Consider the following 16,124-nt stretch of genomic DNA (forward strand, 5'->3'; position numbering starts at 1 on the left):
CGATCTGCTCAACCAGTGCTATATCCCACAGCTGCATCTCATTTCGTCATGCACGTAATCGAGCAGCATGGGCTCGCAAATTCCACCTGGTCATTGCGCTGCATCAGTTGGGGTCGCCCGCAATGCGATGTTGCAGACGGTGCGTAGTACCTAGTAGGATAGTGGCACTGTCTCTTTCTGCCCGACGACGCGACAGTACTGAGAATCTGCCTCGACGCCCGACCTGCAGCATTCAGCGGCACACCTGACTCGAGCTTTTTTTTACTGTCCCAAACAAAACCTCCCAATTCCAACCGCTGCCGAGTCCTTCGAGCGTCGATGTTTGAACCTGCGTCTCCACGGTGGACGGGACAGAGAGATTTGGGGATAGTACGCTTTGGCCAGCCTTCAAAGAAGCCGGGTCCATATCACCACCACCTACGGAACGGCACGGGGTTATTACCAGAATGGATGTGCAAAAGCACACACAGGATGATCTCCCGCCTCTAGTGTGCACATAGTGGATCTGCCCTTACTGAGTACTAAAAGAATAATGTTATGAGTTATTTTGTAAAACCCGCTTGCCGCCCTGCGAAAGAACCTTGATGCCGTGTGTCACACCGTCTTGGATGGCTGCATTTCATGTCGCTTGCCGGCTGAACAAGATATGCCTATAAACCCCCTAGCAATTTTCGCAACTATTCAGTATATCTACACGAGTTTCTTTGTGAAATTACGGCTAACCCCAGTTGGCCATGCGAACTGTGTCGTGTCTCGGATACGGGCTTCCTTGGCCCTGGCTGGCCCGAGCGTAGGACAATAGCAAGCAACGCCATCGAGAACAAACAACTTTTCAGCGCGCGCGCGGAACACTCGGGGTACAGTCACCTTTACTCACGAGACCAAGCCGCGAGAAGAAGTGACGGGCTATCTGATCCTCTTACCCCATGGAGAAGACGAGTTGGTTGTGACGGGTCTGCCCGCCCTACCGGCGGCGCTTCAGCCCAAGACTTCTTGACCATGGCTTTCCACGACGCTCATGTTACGCGCTTCAACGCTGATGCTGCGCCAAATCGTCCTCCAAGATGAAGGAGCCAAAGAACGACATTGATCTAAACGATCAGCCCGCGTTCGTCACGGCGCTTCTCGACGAGCGGCCAAAATGGAAACACCTTTTTGCGTTTACCACGAGACACCACCTCTGTACTCTCTGCGCGGCGGGCATATCGTCTGCTGGCACGGCCGCGCTCCGCACTACTCTATCTATTATTCTGGGAAGAGTATTCGATACAATCACCGACATTGGCAATGACAGAATTAATGTGTCAGTGGCTTTGTCCACTGTGTCGCGATACTGTATCGTACTAGTCACAATGGGAGTCGCCCAATGGGCCATCAACTCGGCATTCTTGGCATTTTGGATCATGTTTGGCCAGTTGCAGGGCAAGAGAATCCGTCAAGCCCTTTTCCCAGCGCTGATGAGTATGCAAAGGGCCTGGATTGACTCTCTACCGCATGGCATTACCGGTTTGGTAGCCTCTGTTCAAAGGTGAGCTGCTTCTTGAACTCGACACCGGCGACGTGCTAAAGACGATGATAGGAAAACTCACGAGATTGAACTAGCCACATCCCAAGTTCTTGGATACCTAGCCGTGGATACCCTCACGGCCTTTGCTTCGCTGGCTGTTGCCCTTCATTCGTCGTGGAGACTGACGCTCGTTCTGCTCGCTACCTTGCCGCCGTCTGTCGTGGTGCTGGTGCTGACGAACCGGAAGATTCAGCCAGCTATTACATCTCAAACATCAGAACTAGACACTGCAGCAACAGTGCTCGCAGGATCGCTTGGTGGTATCGACATTGTTAAGCTCTGCGATGGATACGCTTGCGAGATCAGCAAGTACGCGACGCACACTGATCGAGCTGCCAAGCACTACCGCGTTCAAGCTCGCTATAACTGCATTCAAATCGGATACACTACCTTTTGGGCCGTGGCCATGTTTGCCGTTGGGTTCTGGTACGGGCTGAGTCTAGTACAGCAAGGCGAGCGCCCAGGAAACATCCTGACCACATTTTATGCCGTTCTCTCCGCACTGCAAGGAGTAGAGTCGTTATTACCAAACTGGCTGGTGTTCCAGCGCGGAATGAGTGCCGGTCAGGTGTTGGAAGCTTTGCAAGCCGAAGTGAGAATGGCCACCGATGACGGCATCAGCGCAATCCGACCTGGCTACTTTGTTGGCGCAATTGACGTGAAAGAAGTAAGGTTTAGACCAAAACAAATGAACTGCAAACACTAACACCTTCAACAGGTTAGCTTTTCATATCCATCTGCCCCATCAACCAAGTGTCTCGATAAATGTTCGCTATCTATTCCGGCGGCAGAACTCACCTTTCTCGTTGGCCACAGCGGATCCGGAAAAAGCACGATTGCTAGCCTTGTCTCAAGAACCTATGACACGGTCAGCGATGGCATATATATCGACGGGGTGCCTATTAAGCAAATCCAGTTGCAGTGGGTACAACAGCACATTATGCTTCTGGAGCAAACACCCGTTATTTTCAACGACACATTGTTTCGAAATGTCATGTTTGGACATACTGATCCGCCCACGGCCACTCATCAAGAAGTTCTCGAGGCATGCCGAAAGTTTGGCCTCGATTCTACCATTGCGACTTTGAGTGGTGGTATCCATACCGTAGTTGGCGGCAAAGATTGCCCTCTCAGCGGCGGTCAACGACAAAGGGTTGCGCTCGCTCGGGCTTACCTGAGAAACCCCCCGGTGCTGCTTCTGGACGAACCCACGTCGGCACTGGATCCGTGCAGCAGAGAAGCAATCATGAATGAGATCAGAGAGTGGAGGCGAGGCAGGACGACAGTCATCATCTCACACGACCTCGACAGTATTCGCGATGATGAGTTCATGTACGTATTGGAGAAGGGAGCGGTCATGCAGTGCGGATTTAAACGGGATCTGGAAAGTGCAGATGTTGGCGTCTTCCTCGCCGAGGCTCTGAGCGAGGTTGTCGATGGAAGCGCTGCACAGGTCGAAATCAGCGTCGTCCCGCCCCATACGGTAACTACTACAAACATCGGCGGTCGGAAGGATCGGCGATCGGCAATGCAAGCCCAGACGTGGCTCATGAGCGCGAATTCATCTAGATGTAACAGCATCTACTGTCATCGCCCCTCAGTGCTCTCTTCAAGGCTTTCTATGATGCCAGGCTCCAGACGGTCTGTCGATGTGCAGACTCTTGATTTGGCCCGCACCTCGTTTCTCATGAATAGAGCATTTCAGCCGACGTCCTACAGAACCGCTCGTGACTTGAATGTCGAGCCTCTCCCGCTACCTCCGCTCGAGCCTTTGCCAGAATCGGAGACCATGTCCAATTCGAGCGAAGCGTCATCACCACTCAAGAAGCAGAAAAAGAAGAGGTGGCACGTTGCTGATCTTGGTGTGTTGTTCGGGGGACGCCGCCCAACGTCGCAGGACATGTCATTCTTCAGCATCCTCGGTACTGTCGTGCCAGCTCTCAACGGGCTGCAGACCGGATGTCTTGCCCTCGGCGTCGCCACGACCATGATTGGCGCTCTGACCACACCGGCCTTTGCCTTTTGCCTGGCGAGGCTGCTGGCGGTCATGTGGTCGGTGGGCGACAGGAGCGGCGAGGGCAGGCAATGGGCGCTGTACCTCCTCGTCGTCGCCGTCGTCGACGGCATCTGCACGGGAGCCGGACGCTACCTCCTCGAGGCGTCCGCGCAGGCCTGGGTCAACGCTGTCCGCCGGCGCGCCCTGCAGCGCATCCTGCACCAGCCCAAGTCCTGGTTCGCCGACGAGGCGAACTCGCAGGCCCGCGTCGCGGAGGCGTTCAACGTGCACGCGGAGGAGATGCGCAACCTGGTCGGGCGCTTCCTGCCCAACATCATCGCCGTCGCCACCATGGTGTCCGCGTCGGTGGCGTGGGCGCTCGTCGTCTGCTGGGACCTGAGCCTGGTCGCGCTCGCGCCGCTGCCGCTGGTGGTGCTGGTCCTCAGGACGTACACGCGCATAGGCAAGCGGTGGGAGGCGCGCTGCGCCGACGCGGCCGAGCAGGCAGGCCAGGTGCTCGCCGAGGTGCTCTCGTCGGCCCGCACGATTGCCCACTGCGCCCTGGAGCGGCACTTTGCGAGCAGGCTCGCCCAGGCCGCCGCCCGGTGCCTCGCACTCGGCACCCAGCGCGCGCTGCGCACCTGCCCCCTGTTCGGGCTCTACCAGGCCTTTAGCTACGGCCTGACGTCGCTCGTCTTCTACTACGGCGCGCGGCTCCTGACGCGCCGCGACGAGGCCGCGCCGTCCGCGGACGGCGTGCTGCAGGTCCTGAACCTGCTCCTCTTCAGCTTCGGCACCGCCACGGAGCTGCTCAGCACCATGCCGCAGATCACGCTGACCACGGCGGCGGCGGCGCGCGTCCTCGCCTACCACGACCTGCCCGCCGGCGAGCTGCCTCCTGCCGGCGACTCGCCCGCGGCGGGTCGGGCGACTCTGCTGCCGATCCGCATGCGCGACCTCGCCTTCGCCTACCCTCGCCAGGGCGGCCGCGCCACCCTCGCGGGCGTCACGCTCGACATCCTGCCGGGCCGGTGCACCGTGCTCGTCGGCGCGTCCGGCGGCGGTAAGTCGACGCTTCTCACGCTCCTGCTCGGCCTGCACCGCCCATCTTTCTCGTCACCGTCGTCGTCTTCGTCCCCGGACACGTCCCTTACCTACGCCGATACGCCGTGGACGGCCATGGACCCGCGGCAGCTCCGGGCCGGCGTCGGGTACGTGCCGCAGCGGCCCTTTCTGTTCCCGGCCTCGGTTGCCGACAACATCGCGTACGGCCTGCCCGCGGACTCGCCGCTGCGGCACCGCGCAAACCTGCGCGCCGCCGCGCGCGAAGCCGGCATCGACGACCTGATCCTCTCGCTGCCGCACGGCTACGACACGCTCCTCGGCGAGGGCGGCGGCGGCGGCGGGGCCGTGTCGCTGTCGGGCGGGCAGGCTCAGCGCGTCACCGTCGCGCGCGCGCTGGCCCGCCGCCCCTCGCTGCTCGTCATGGACGAGCCGACCAGCGCGCTCGACGCCGACAGCGCGGCCGCCGTCCGGTCTGCCGTCGCCGAGCTGGTCGCGCGCTGGCGCGTCGAGAGGACGCCCGCCGCCGTCGTCGTCGCCACGCACAACGTCGAGATGATGCGCGTCGCCGACGTCGTCGTCGTCATGGAGGGCGGCCGCGCCGTCGAGCAGGGTGCGTTTGAGGACTTGTGGTTCAGCGGCGACGCGTTTCGACGGCTGGTACGGCAGAGCCACGGTGATTGAGTGAGTGGTAAGGGGCCTTTTTTTTTCTTTGGGAGGAGCACAAGGAGGAGGAGAAGGGGATATCTTTTTAGCGTCTATTTCTTGATAGCTTCGTGCCATGTTTGTTGTTGTGTTTGTGGTCCACAAAGTCTTCTCTTCTGTTGGTTCAAAATATATGCCAATGATCTGAAATCCATCACTATACTTCAACTTGGGACCGTCTTTCGGTCGTTTGTGAAAATCAAAATCCGATAAAAATCCGTCATTATATGTCTGTATATGTTGTGTGTGAATGGTAGAAATCTATATGTACAGCAGTTTTTTCTTGCTTCATACGTCGTCAGGATGCAAAGCCAAAGGAGAGCGCAAAAACGACGAGCCGCGCAGCCAACAATGAGGAAAAAAAACAAACAACAATCAAAACCCATATGCCGAAAGAAGAAAAAAAATAAAAAAAGACCCTTGAAATGATACCAAACAACAAAAACGATGCTTGGGGGATGAAGCCGCCCTCTGTACGCAAAAGCCGTATCATCAACCATCTAATACTCCTCCATGTAGCAAAAACAAGTTCCATCCGGTTTGATGATGCTTTGTTTTCCTGTAGTCTTGTTCGCCGCTTATCAAACAGGCCGCCCTCTTTTTTTTTCAAAGATGCAAGTATATGCAATTACATAAGTAAACAAAAAAAGTGGCCAGCAAAGAAAAAAAAGCAAAGAATAATAAAAAGTGTCCTCTACCGACGCTTGGAGCGCAGGAAGGACTCCCACGTAAAGCCGTTGCGTGCCCTTGCCCGCGTCTGCGTCAGCTGCGGCCGGGTGGGTTCAACCCAGCGATAGCGGGCGGCGACTCTGTTGCGGCGGCGGCGCGTCGTGTCCTCCTCCTTGCCGGCATTCATGTAGCGCAGGATATTCTCATCCTGACTCGGGGGCACGCGGAGGTTGATCCAGGTGCCGAGGATTGGGTCCTCCTTGGGCGTGCGGGGGTGGATCTCGAGAACGTCGCGCCCCGCGGGGCGGCCGACCTTGGCAGCTTCGATGAGGCCGGCGAGGTCAACCTCGCGCTCTGGCTTGTCCTGCTGCTCGGCGCCTTCGTCGCGGGCGCGCTTTGCGGCGATCTCGAGGGCGCGGCGCTGTTCGGCCGTCATCTCGAGATCCTTGCCTTCGCCCTTGAGCTGCTGCAGGAGCTGGCGGCCACGACGGGACACCATCTCCTCCACGGCGTTTAGGGCCTCAGACTGCTTCGCCGGGCCCTCCTCGTCTTGCTGACGCTTCTTCCTTCGCAGGCGCGGCAGGCGGCGCCGCACAGGGCCGGTGACGGTGAGAAAACCCGACTTAACGGCGAGGAAGAACCGCAGTACCCATCGGTCGGGGACTTGGCGGATCAGTGCACCAAGCGGGATAGTGAGGATGCCAAAGAGCATACTCCAGCCCCATTGAGCGCCAGAAAGAGGTTTCGTATCAAACGCTTCGCCGCCCTTGAAAATGATGATGAACTGACCAGCCAGGGTGAGGCACTGAACGCCGATAAACCAGGGGTTGCGCAGCACGCCTTGGTACCAGATATCGAGCTTGTTGTCAACTCGCCGACAGTTATGCTGGTTGAAAAACTGCATCCAAACATAAATGTTGAAGACGAGAGTCTGCAGTTTCTCAACTTCGTTCTTGGTGCCGGGATTGAAGAGATCCCATCCGATGTAGTGGACCAAAAAGACGACGAGCAGCTGGTAGATGGACTGGCCGAGAATCATTTTCCACATGGTGATGCTGACAATCGGAGCATTGCGGGGCTCGGGCTTTCGCTTCAAGAAATCGGGTGATGGATGATCGGTGGCCAATCCGAGAGATGCAAAGATGTCCATGATCAAGTTGATCCAGAGAAGCTGAACAACTGTAAAAACAGAGTCGCCGACCAGCTCCGATACCACCGTAATGATACCAGCCGTGATATTGATGGTGAACTGAAACTGGCAAAATTTCTTGACGGCGTCGTTGACGGTCCGTCCCCAGCTCAGAGCTTTGACTATGGAGGCAAAGTTGTCGTCGAGCAGAATGATGGAGGCCGCCTCCTTTGCGACCTCTGTGCCTTGAATGCCCATGGCAAAGCCGACATCAGCAGCCTTCAATGCCAGCGCGTCGTTGGTACCATCTCCGGTGACGGCAACCGTCTCTTTCATGCCACGCAAGCGCGACACCAACAGCAGCTTGTCTTCGGGGCTAGATCGCGCGAGAACCTGGAGGCGAGGGATGACGCTGTCGAGCTGTTCTGGGGACAGCCTTCGGAAAGTCGGCCCGTCCATGGCAATCCCACCAGAAGTGTAAATGCCACATTCGCTCGCGACAGCTTTGGCGGTCATGAAGTTGTCGCCGGTGATCATGCGAACAAAGACGCCGGCATCCTGACATTTCTTGACAGAGTCGACAACTTCTGGTCGTAGGGGGTCTCTGATGCCGAATAAGCCAACAAGGACAAGCCCGGAAGCGAACCATTCCAGGTTGACCGCTGCCGGGTCATCATCTGGATTGTCAAAGACCTCGGATGCCTCGAAGTCGCGGAAGGCGAGGGCGACAGGGCGCAGCATCTGGCCGGCATAGTCCTGGATAGAATCGCGTATGCTTGCCCGGTTCTCCGGACTCATGCGGTCGGTAGTTATGCGATATTCCGGGTCAGTAATCGTGTAGGCACAGTACTCAAAGATGACTTCGGCGGCGCCTTTGATGAGCAGCCGATATCGTCCATTGGGTAGCTTGATGAGAACAGCCATCCACTTCCTGGTCGAGTCAAAGGGGAACATTGTGAGAACGGGCGTGTTGGCGCGCTCCTCGCGTAGCGGGCCCATGCCCAAATGATCGTGGGAAAATTTGAGCAGGGCGGTTTCGGTGCTGGACCCGACATAACTGGGCTTGGAGCTGTCATCCGTCTCGAAAGCAGTCGAGTTTAGAGCGATGCTATCCTTTAAAAGATCGCGGAGATCGGTTGATAGATGGGATGTTGCGTAACTGGAGGTCTCGCTCCTGACGACAAGGGTGGCGGGCGCACCGTGGGTGGCGGCAGCTTCTTTGGTTTCGGTATCGTCGAACGTGCAGTCCAAGCCGATGCGGCCTGTGACAATTGTCATATTGTTCTGCGTCAGTGTGCCGGTTTTATCGGAGCAGACGGTCGTAGCGTTGCCCATGATTTCGCAGGATCGGATGAGGCGAACAAGATTGTTATCTTTGAGCATGCGCTTGGTGGCGAAAGCGAGGGCAATGGTAACGTTGAGAGCGAGGCCTTCGGGGACGGTGATGATGACGACAGTGATGGCCAGGATCAAAATTCCAAAGAAACGCTCAGCCTTTTCGGAAGGGCCGATGCCTTTGAGGTCATCGAGATTGACCATGAAGCGAATAAAGAGGATGAGGAAGAAGACGGAGCCAGCTGCGGCGCCGAAGAGAATGAGTTGTTTTCCCAGCCGGCCGAGCTTGGCCTGCAGAGGTGTCTCCTCGACGTCTTCGCGCAGTGAAGTCAGAGTCCTTCCATAGATCGAGTTGGCACCGACAGCGGTGACCAAGTACTCGCCCACACCACGGCAGACGGTGGTGCCGCTGGAGAGGAAGGGGTCGGCGCGGGAGGCCTGTGCAGGGGTCGGGTTTTGGTCGTCGGCAACGGTCTTGTGAACGAGGCCTGCCTCACCAGAGACAGAGGATTCGTCAACGTGCAGGCCGGAGGCACGAACGAGGACACCGTCGGCGGGCAGAACCTCGCCGGCCTCGACGTGCAAAATGTCGCCGACCATGACATCGTAGACGGAGACTTGCTGGATCCTGGCGCAGCGCAAAACGGCGACATCGCGCTGCGACTTGCGCTCGTTGAGCTTTTCAAACTTGTGGTTCTTTTGCCAGTCGGTGGCGGCGCTGGCAAAGATGATGACGAGAATGGCAATGACGACGGTGACGCCATCCACCCACTCAATGTTTGCGTTTTTGCTCTTGGCGTCTATGGACTGGTATATGCCGATGGCGAGGGAGATGCAGGCGGAGATGGTGAGGAGGATGAGGAGCTTGTCGTTGAAGGCGATCCACATGAGCCTGAAAAAGGACTTTTGGGGTCGTCGAGGGAGGCGGTTGGCGCCGTAGATGCGACGGCGGTCGAGGAAGTGGGCGTCGGGCTCGTCGCCCAGGCGCAGGGTGAGGCCGGTGGGGGTGGACCGGGGCGGCAGGATCTGCTCGATGAGGGGATCGCGCTGCTCGCGGGCGGCGGCGACGGCCTCGTCAAAGGTGACCCTGCCGGGCAGCTTGGTCTCGTCGGCGCTGAGGCCGGTCGAGACGTTGGCGCGCAGGCCGCCGGCGAGGCCGTAGAGCCCGCCAAAAACGTCGAGGGCGGCAAGGCTGCGGTAGGTCAGGAGCTTGTAGAGCTGGGTGGTGGAGAAGGCGAAAGGGCCGCTGTCCGAGGCGGGCTCGTTGTCGGGCCGGGCGAGGATGTCTCTCGAGATGTCATCGAACGAGGTTGGGGCGGCGCCGGCGGCAGTGTCGGGGTTGGGGGCAGGAGAAGCGAGAGGCTCATGGCGCGAAGCCGGGCCCGGGACCGGCGTGATTTCGTCCATGGCGATGACAGCGATGGCTCTTCCGGTGCTGCATCTGGCGGCCGGACACGAGATGAGCAAAGAGGAATGGAGCAAAGGGGGCGAAGAGGGGGGGGAGAGAAGAAGAAGAAGAGAAACGGTAGGCGGCGGGTAAAGTGGTGAAGTTTGACGAGCCCGAAAGCATGGGTCAAAAAGTTCCAAGACCAGCCAATTCCTTTTTTTTTCTTTCTTCCTTCCTTCCTTAGCGGGAGGGGGGGGGGGAGCTACGGAAATTTACAGCGACCGGAGTGCCCTGACAATGCCGCGGAGTGCCTCGTAACCTCCTGAAAGCCCCTGTACGGGCTCTTGGGGCTCTGGAGGGCCCCTGTAGTACCAGTAATCTGCACAATGGAGTATCCGTAGAAGGCAAGGATACGGAGGACAGCAGGACAGCTAATCTGAACAATCACCCACAGAGAAGGCTGAGGGTCCACTATAAACGCCGCTAGACGTTGTCGTCGAGGGCAGCTGAGCCAGTCGTTGACGACGTAGTGTGGGGCCATATTCAAGCTGTCCGCGGTCTTTTGCCAACTGGTTTCCATTGTGAGATGGATCTATAGGATGCTGGAGAGGAGAGATGAGAGGGCTATGAAGAGAAAGAAGATGAAAATCAAAGGGTGAATTGGAAAGAAACCAGACAGAAATCAAAAGGACAGAAGAGACCGGAACAAAAAAAAGATGAAATAATTAGACTAGCTGGCGGCCGGTAGCTACCGGTATCAGTATGCTTGGAACAGCAGGCCCTTGTAAATATCGGGCGTTTAGTGCGGCCGATTAGTGGGCATCCGGGCATTGTGACTTTTGGTCTGGACTTGGCTACTTGGCCAAGTAGCTGGAGCTGGCTGGCCGGGTATTTTGGCTACCAACCTAGCAGCCTAGATGCCTAGCAACTTAGGTTTTTACGTAGTTGGTTGGAAGTACTGTGTGATTAGATACTTGGCAAGTTACGTCTGCTAAAAGTACGGATAAGTACCTGAGCATGCGTACTCCGCATCCATGTGCGTATCGTATCGCACGACTCAGCTTCCACCTCTACTGACTCTGGGGCTGGTCCGGCGTCTCTTGGCAGGCGACCGACAAGGCTCTGGCTCTGTATTCGTAATCTGTACGGAGCACGTACGGAGTACCGAGTCGTCCATGCTAATACTGAGTATCCGGACTCTGTGCCTAGACCAGTATCAAAATATGGTTGCAATTAAACATTCGCCATGTCTTGCTTTTTTGTCTTTGCGCCCCATCTGGCCTGGCCCTGGGGCGTCCTATACCTAGGAAGCACTTACCCTTGCCCGTACCGTCGTGTCGCTCGCTATTGCTACCCCAGCATCCCACTGACCAGCAACCAGCACCCAGCAAATGGCGCTACGAGCCACTCCACTCACTGGCCGCGGCAGCGACCACCTTAAAATGAAATGGCCTCTCTATTCCAAGCTTGGTCAGTGTCATACATGATGCCTTGTACTTGCGTGTGAGAAGAAAAAAATCGTTTCCATCTGGTCGGCGCCAAGCCTCTAGCAACGCCTCTCATTTTGCGACGTTTTTTTTTGTCTTGTCCCATGCCGACTCTGTTCTCTGATTACTCAGTACGTGCACTGAAAGTACGTGGCAAAGTGGAGCCTGGCCGCCGCCCATCTGACATCGACCTTTATCAAGCTTATTCTCCGTGTTCCGTTCTCTACATACTGTATCCGTCTGTACTTGCCTATACTCCGTACTTGCATCAACATTGTCTCAAGCCATCGTGACTTGCTTCTTCCTGCTGGGCAACATTACCAAAAAAAAAAAAAAAAAAAAAAAAAACCCTCACAATTCTCTTGCGACAATTGCGACAAAAATGCTCACCTGCATCCTCGTCTCTGAATCGTCGTCACTCTCGCTCGCTCGCATCCTCCCTCCATCATCGCCGGCCATGACCGCCCGCCACCACGCACACACTTTTTCCCCCTCAACCTAAAATCTTTCACATCCCGGCATTCCCACCTGGAAAGCAACCATGGTGGGTTCCATGTTCCATCTCTCGTCTGCGTTTCCATCTCAAACGGCCTATCGCAATTCTTGGCGCCGCCGCCTGCATATCAGTACCAGTACGGAGTACGCACCGCACCACCACAGTCCCAGATATTTGCCGTACCCGCCCGTGCCACGCAAACCCCCCCAATCCACAATATGCATGCAAAGGCTGCCCGCCACCAGAGCCCACGAGGCCCGCCGCCTATTGCGTTTTAACTAATAAGATAAACTAAACAGCCGCACACCGAATTATGCTTACTTCCCAATTCAGCAGATCGTGTCGTCCTCTTCCCAGGCTTCTCTGTCGCTTGCTACCCGTCCCACCCCTCCACCTCGTATCTGGCATAACTCATGCGGCGAAGAATGAAAAAAATATCTATGAATTCAAGGTTCGCAATACTCAATTACTCAGTCCTTTGCAAGTCGTCTCGCCATCTGCCATTGTCGGCTTCTGTCGCGGCTCCTTACCTGCCATGCGACTGTCGCAGCCATTGAACTTCGGCCCTCTCACCATCACGGCTCTGGCGTACCCGATAACAACCACAAAACGTGGCGTTGAGTTTAGTAGCCTCGCGTCGTGTGCCTTTTATTATTAATATCTGGGGTTGAAACGCTACTCACATCTGAAAACCCCAATAGTTCCCCCGAAAGCGCTTATCGGCTTTTCTGGTCCACATCAGCTACGTGAATCTACGTCAAACGTATGTCCTGCCATCGGCCGCTGAAGAAGCGAAAAGTACCCGGGGTTTCAACATCATGGGACCAAACACTTGTTCAAAACGTCCTTCCTAGTACGGCTACAACTCCGCCATTCAATGACTCGGCCAAGCGGGGTTGACGTCTAGTACTGCATCGAGGGGGGCGGCCTAGTATACGTCTAAGCCACGGCAACAAGCACTTCACCGATCAAAAATGGGGTGCGAGCCCACGACCATCACATAGCTCGGGCTCTTACTCGTCGAGAGCTGTATTTCATCAATCTCATAATGAGCCAGCATATTCAGGTTGGCCGCCAGAGACACGCCACAGCAGCGAGCAACAGCTTCTCAACTCAAGCGCCAGTACGCTCTCACCTTAGGCCACTGTAGAACCTCGCACGACCCTCTAGCTCTGTAACGTATTAGCGATGGCCATGCCCAAAATGCGCAGAAAAGATTATCTTTCATGTCGTCAATACTGCCGGGCGATGCTCTGCACAACTCCAACCGAAACGTTCTTTTCACATTGTTGAAGCACAAAACTACGATCTGTGCTTCGCGGCGAGTGAGTAGAAGGTTGTGTGCGGTCAATTGTATGTTCCGTTTTGCAGCGCGACGAGTTTAGTGGCGGGCCATATGGCGACCAACATGAGGCCCAGTGCCATATATGCATATGCCCGGAAACACGTTCAATTCGAACCATGGAAGCGGTTTCAATACGTTCCGCATCACCAGCCATACTGCCTTGATGAACATCTGTATATACCTGCTGGTGCTGAAGCATACCCTGGGTGTCGATCCTTAGACCCGAGATCGGAACTCGCTAAATAGACGCAGACGGCCGCCCAAGAAAAAAACAAGGTTGTCAGCTGCTCGAACCACCTGTGCTGCGGCTTCTACATGGAAGTCTATGAGCAGTGGCGCAGGAGCTGCGAGCAGTATTCAGGAGAAAAGTCAATCGCAGACCCTCGCACAAGGCAGATCCTCCTCGACTTTGAAGCAAAGTTCAAGGACGGCCGACCAGCCGACCGGCCGGCCGGCGGGTTCCAGGTCGGTGCGGAGACTGCAAGCAAGATGTGTACGGGATTTACAATCCATAATGCCGAAGAAATGCTCAACCGCGCGCACTCGCTGCCCATTACCACGAGGAGCGCGAGGTCGAGAATTGGGTTTCGGGCAGTGATGGAAATGATCTGCTGCCGCGAGCCTAAGCAAACGCTGAGTACCGTTCAATGCTTGACTTTTGGGAATAATGTATAATACCGCTCCAGATATAGCTTTGCAACCACAGACTAGTTCAATGCAGAGTACATTCGCTTCTCAGGCAGTACAAGTTGAGGCGATTGGTGTCGTTCTCTCTCAAAGTAGAATATTTGATTACAGATATCACCGAGCATGTGACTCCCCTTCCAGTTGACTTGTTACAAAACAACACAGCTAGTGCACATCGTTAGCGATAAGGCCTTTAGCTACTAGGTGGTGCCCTCGACGCCCCTTCGCGACGACGGCTTCTCCCCTCGGTTACGCTCTAGCGCTGCTCTTCTCTTCTCGCCCCAAGTTCGTGCGCCGGTCTAGGAATCAACTTGATCCCGTGCCCGTTGGGGTTTCGCTAGATTCACTTGCCACGGGTGCCTCAGCACTAAAAACATGGTCCGGTAAGCGCCCCTCGCGGCCGCCACGCCAACCCCCAGCTTCCATAATAGTAAGGTCCGCAGAGATGGCTCCATCTGTTAGCTTCCACGCGATAGCTTCAACGGGAAAGTTATTTGTCATGGCGGAAGCGCCAGGACAGTTTTTGCCAACTTGAACTTGATTTCAAAGTCAGAAGGTGCTTCTCCCCAAAGCTCATGACTACCATCATTCCGGTAGTCATTATGTAATGATGTCGCCGTATCATGACCTAGTTTTATCTGGCAAGTCGATACGGTTTTGTTCAAGTGACTTGAGATGAATGGCCTTTGTAGCAAAGTATAAATACTCGACGAGATGACAGAAGCGATGACAAGAAAAACAGCTTTGCAAATCACTTGAATACAAGACACAGCTCTGGATTTGCGCAAGATGCAGTGCAAACACTTCTTCCTCTCACTGTTGGCCGCTGCAACTTGCAGGGCGGCGCTGGTTCAATACCACCCTCCATGCGGCAATCCGGCGCCAAGTGACGAGTATCGCCAGGTCCTCGCAGAGGCCAAAGCTTCGGAAGTGTCAGCTCATGCCACTGCTGATGCGAAGCGGGCAGTCAGGACCGTCAAGACGTGGGTTCACATCATCGCAGCGGACCAGTCGCGATCCGGCGGCGCCATCGGTGTACGTCCATCTTGATCCCTATGCAAACAAAAACAAGAGCATCATCAGCTAACGATTAGTTTCCTTTCTTCTCCCTCTCCAGCGCGACGTGATTGACGCCCAGATCAAGGTCCTCAACTCCAACTTTGCCGCGACGGGCTACCAGTTCAGCCTGCAGGACGTCTCGTACACGTACGACAACCGCTGGTCCGACATTGGCACCAGCTGGGACCTGACGAGCCTCAAGTACGGCCTGCGCCGGGGCAGCTACGCCGACCTGAACCTCTACTACTTCCGCAGCATCACGGACAGCGCCAACGGGTACGGCCTGACGGGGTACTGCAACTACCCGGCCAACGGCAACGACTACGGCACCTACTACAACGACGGCTGCAACCTGCACGTCGAGACCACGCCGGGCGGCACCTTTTCGCCGTACAACCAGGGCAAGATCACCTCCCACGAGGTCGGGCACTGGTTCGGCCTCATCCACCCCTGGGGCGGCTACAACACGGGCGGCTGCGACGGCGCCGGCGACGAGGTCGACGACACCCCGGCCCAGTACGGGCCCGACTACGGCTGCAAGGTCGGCTACGACAGCTGCCCGTACCTGCCCGGCACCGACCCCGTCCGAAACATTATGGGCTACAGCGACAAGTAGGTTCTCCAGACGCGCCTCTCTCTGCCTCTCCAGGCTAATAACAATGCACTAGTTCCTGCGTCAATGAATTCACAAAGGGCCAGATTACTCGGATGAACTACATGTACTCACAGTACCGCGGTTGAACCTTTGGAGCTGGGTGATTTAGTAGAGCTTGGGTTTTTCAAGGCTTTTAAACAATGTTGTAATAGAAGACGTTCATCATCACATCCGTTATTTACCATGTACAATTGGAGAGGTATGCATGTAGAACATTAGATGCTTTCTTGCAGTGGTTACTATGTCTATTATATTGCACAGGAAACGAGGATTGCCAGATTCCATCTCGGAAACACAACCATCGGCCAATTCGGACGGTGAGGAGAGGACTCGACAACTTTCGAGAGTCGTCTGCGAGGCTCTGCTAGCAGATAGTGGCCTCCGTGGCCGCTGGACGAAAGAAGAAGTCGTGTGGGGGAATAGAATTCATGTCTAAATTTTCCGCGATTCTAACGATGCCTGGTTTATTCTTCATCTTGGAGGTAGGTAAGCGGATGGTTGGCTAGACCACAAACTCCGCGGCACAGTTGAAGACGGCCATGTAG

The 16,124-nt window shown here is 55.9% G+C and overlaps 3 protein-coding genes across 3 annotated transcripts; 2 read left to right on the forward strand and 1 right to left on the reverse strand.

Moving 5' to 3' along the window:
• Positions 1–1,064: 1,064 nt before the first annotated feature.
• V2A60_000338 (P-loop containing nucleoside triphosphate hydrolase protein) lies at positions 1,065–5,309 on the forward strand (the record flags this gene model as incomplete). The annotated part of the gene is made up of 3 exons (XM_083251709.1): positions 1,065–1,528; positions 1,580–2,234; positions 2,286–5,309. 3 exons carry the CDS (start codon positions 1,065–1,067, stop codon positions 5,307–5,309), a joined length of 4,143 nt encoding a protein of 1,380 aa, XP_083107835.1.
• Positions 5,310–6,024: 715 nt separating this feature from the next.
• Positions 6,025–9,870, reverse strand: V2A60_000339 (uncharacterized protein; the record flags this gene model as incomplete). The annotated part of the gene is made up of 1 exon (XM_083251710.1): positions 6,025–9,870. The coding sequence occupies one exon, from the start codon at positions 9,868–9,870 to the stop codon at positions 6,025–6,027; it is 3,846 nt and encodes a 1,281-aa protein (XP_083107836.1).
• Positions 9,871–14,654: 4,784 nt separating this feature from the next.
• On the forward strand, positions 14,655–15,665 carry V2A60_000340 (zinc metalloprotease; the record flags this gene model as incomplete). Its single annotated transcript, XM_083251711.1, has 3 exons — positions 14,655–14,900; positions 14,983–15,536; positions 15,593–15,665. 3 exons carry the CDS (start codon positions 14,655–14,657, stop codon positions 15,663–15,665), a joined length of 873 nt encoding a protein of 290 aa, XP_083107837.1.
• Between the last annotated feature and the right edge of the window lie 459 nt (positions 15,666–16,124).

This window comes from Cordyceps javanica, chromosome 1, assembly GCF_051103115.1.
Source record: "Cordyceps javanica chromosome 1, complete sequence".
Classification (NCBI taxonomy): Eukaryota; Fungi; Ascomycota; class Sordariomycetes; order Hypocreales; family Cordycipitaceae; genus Cordyceps; species Cordyceps javanica.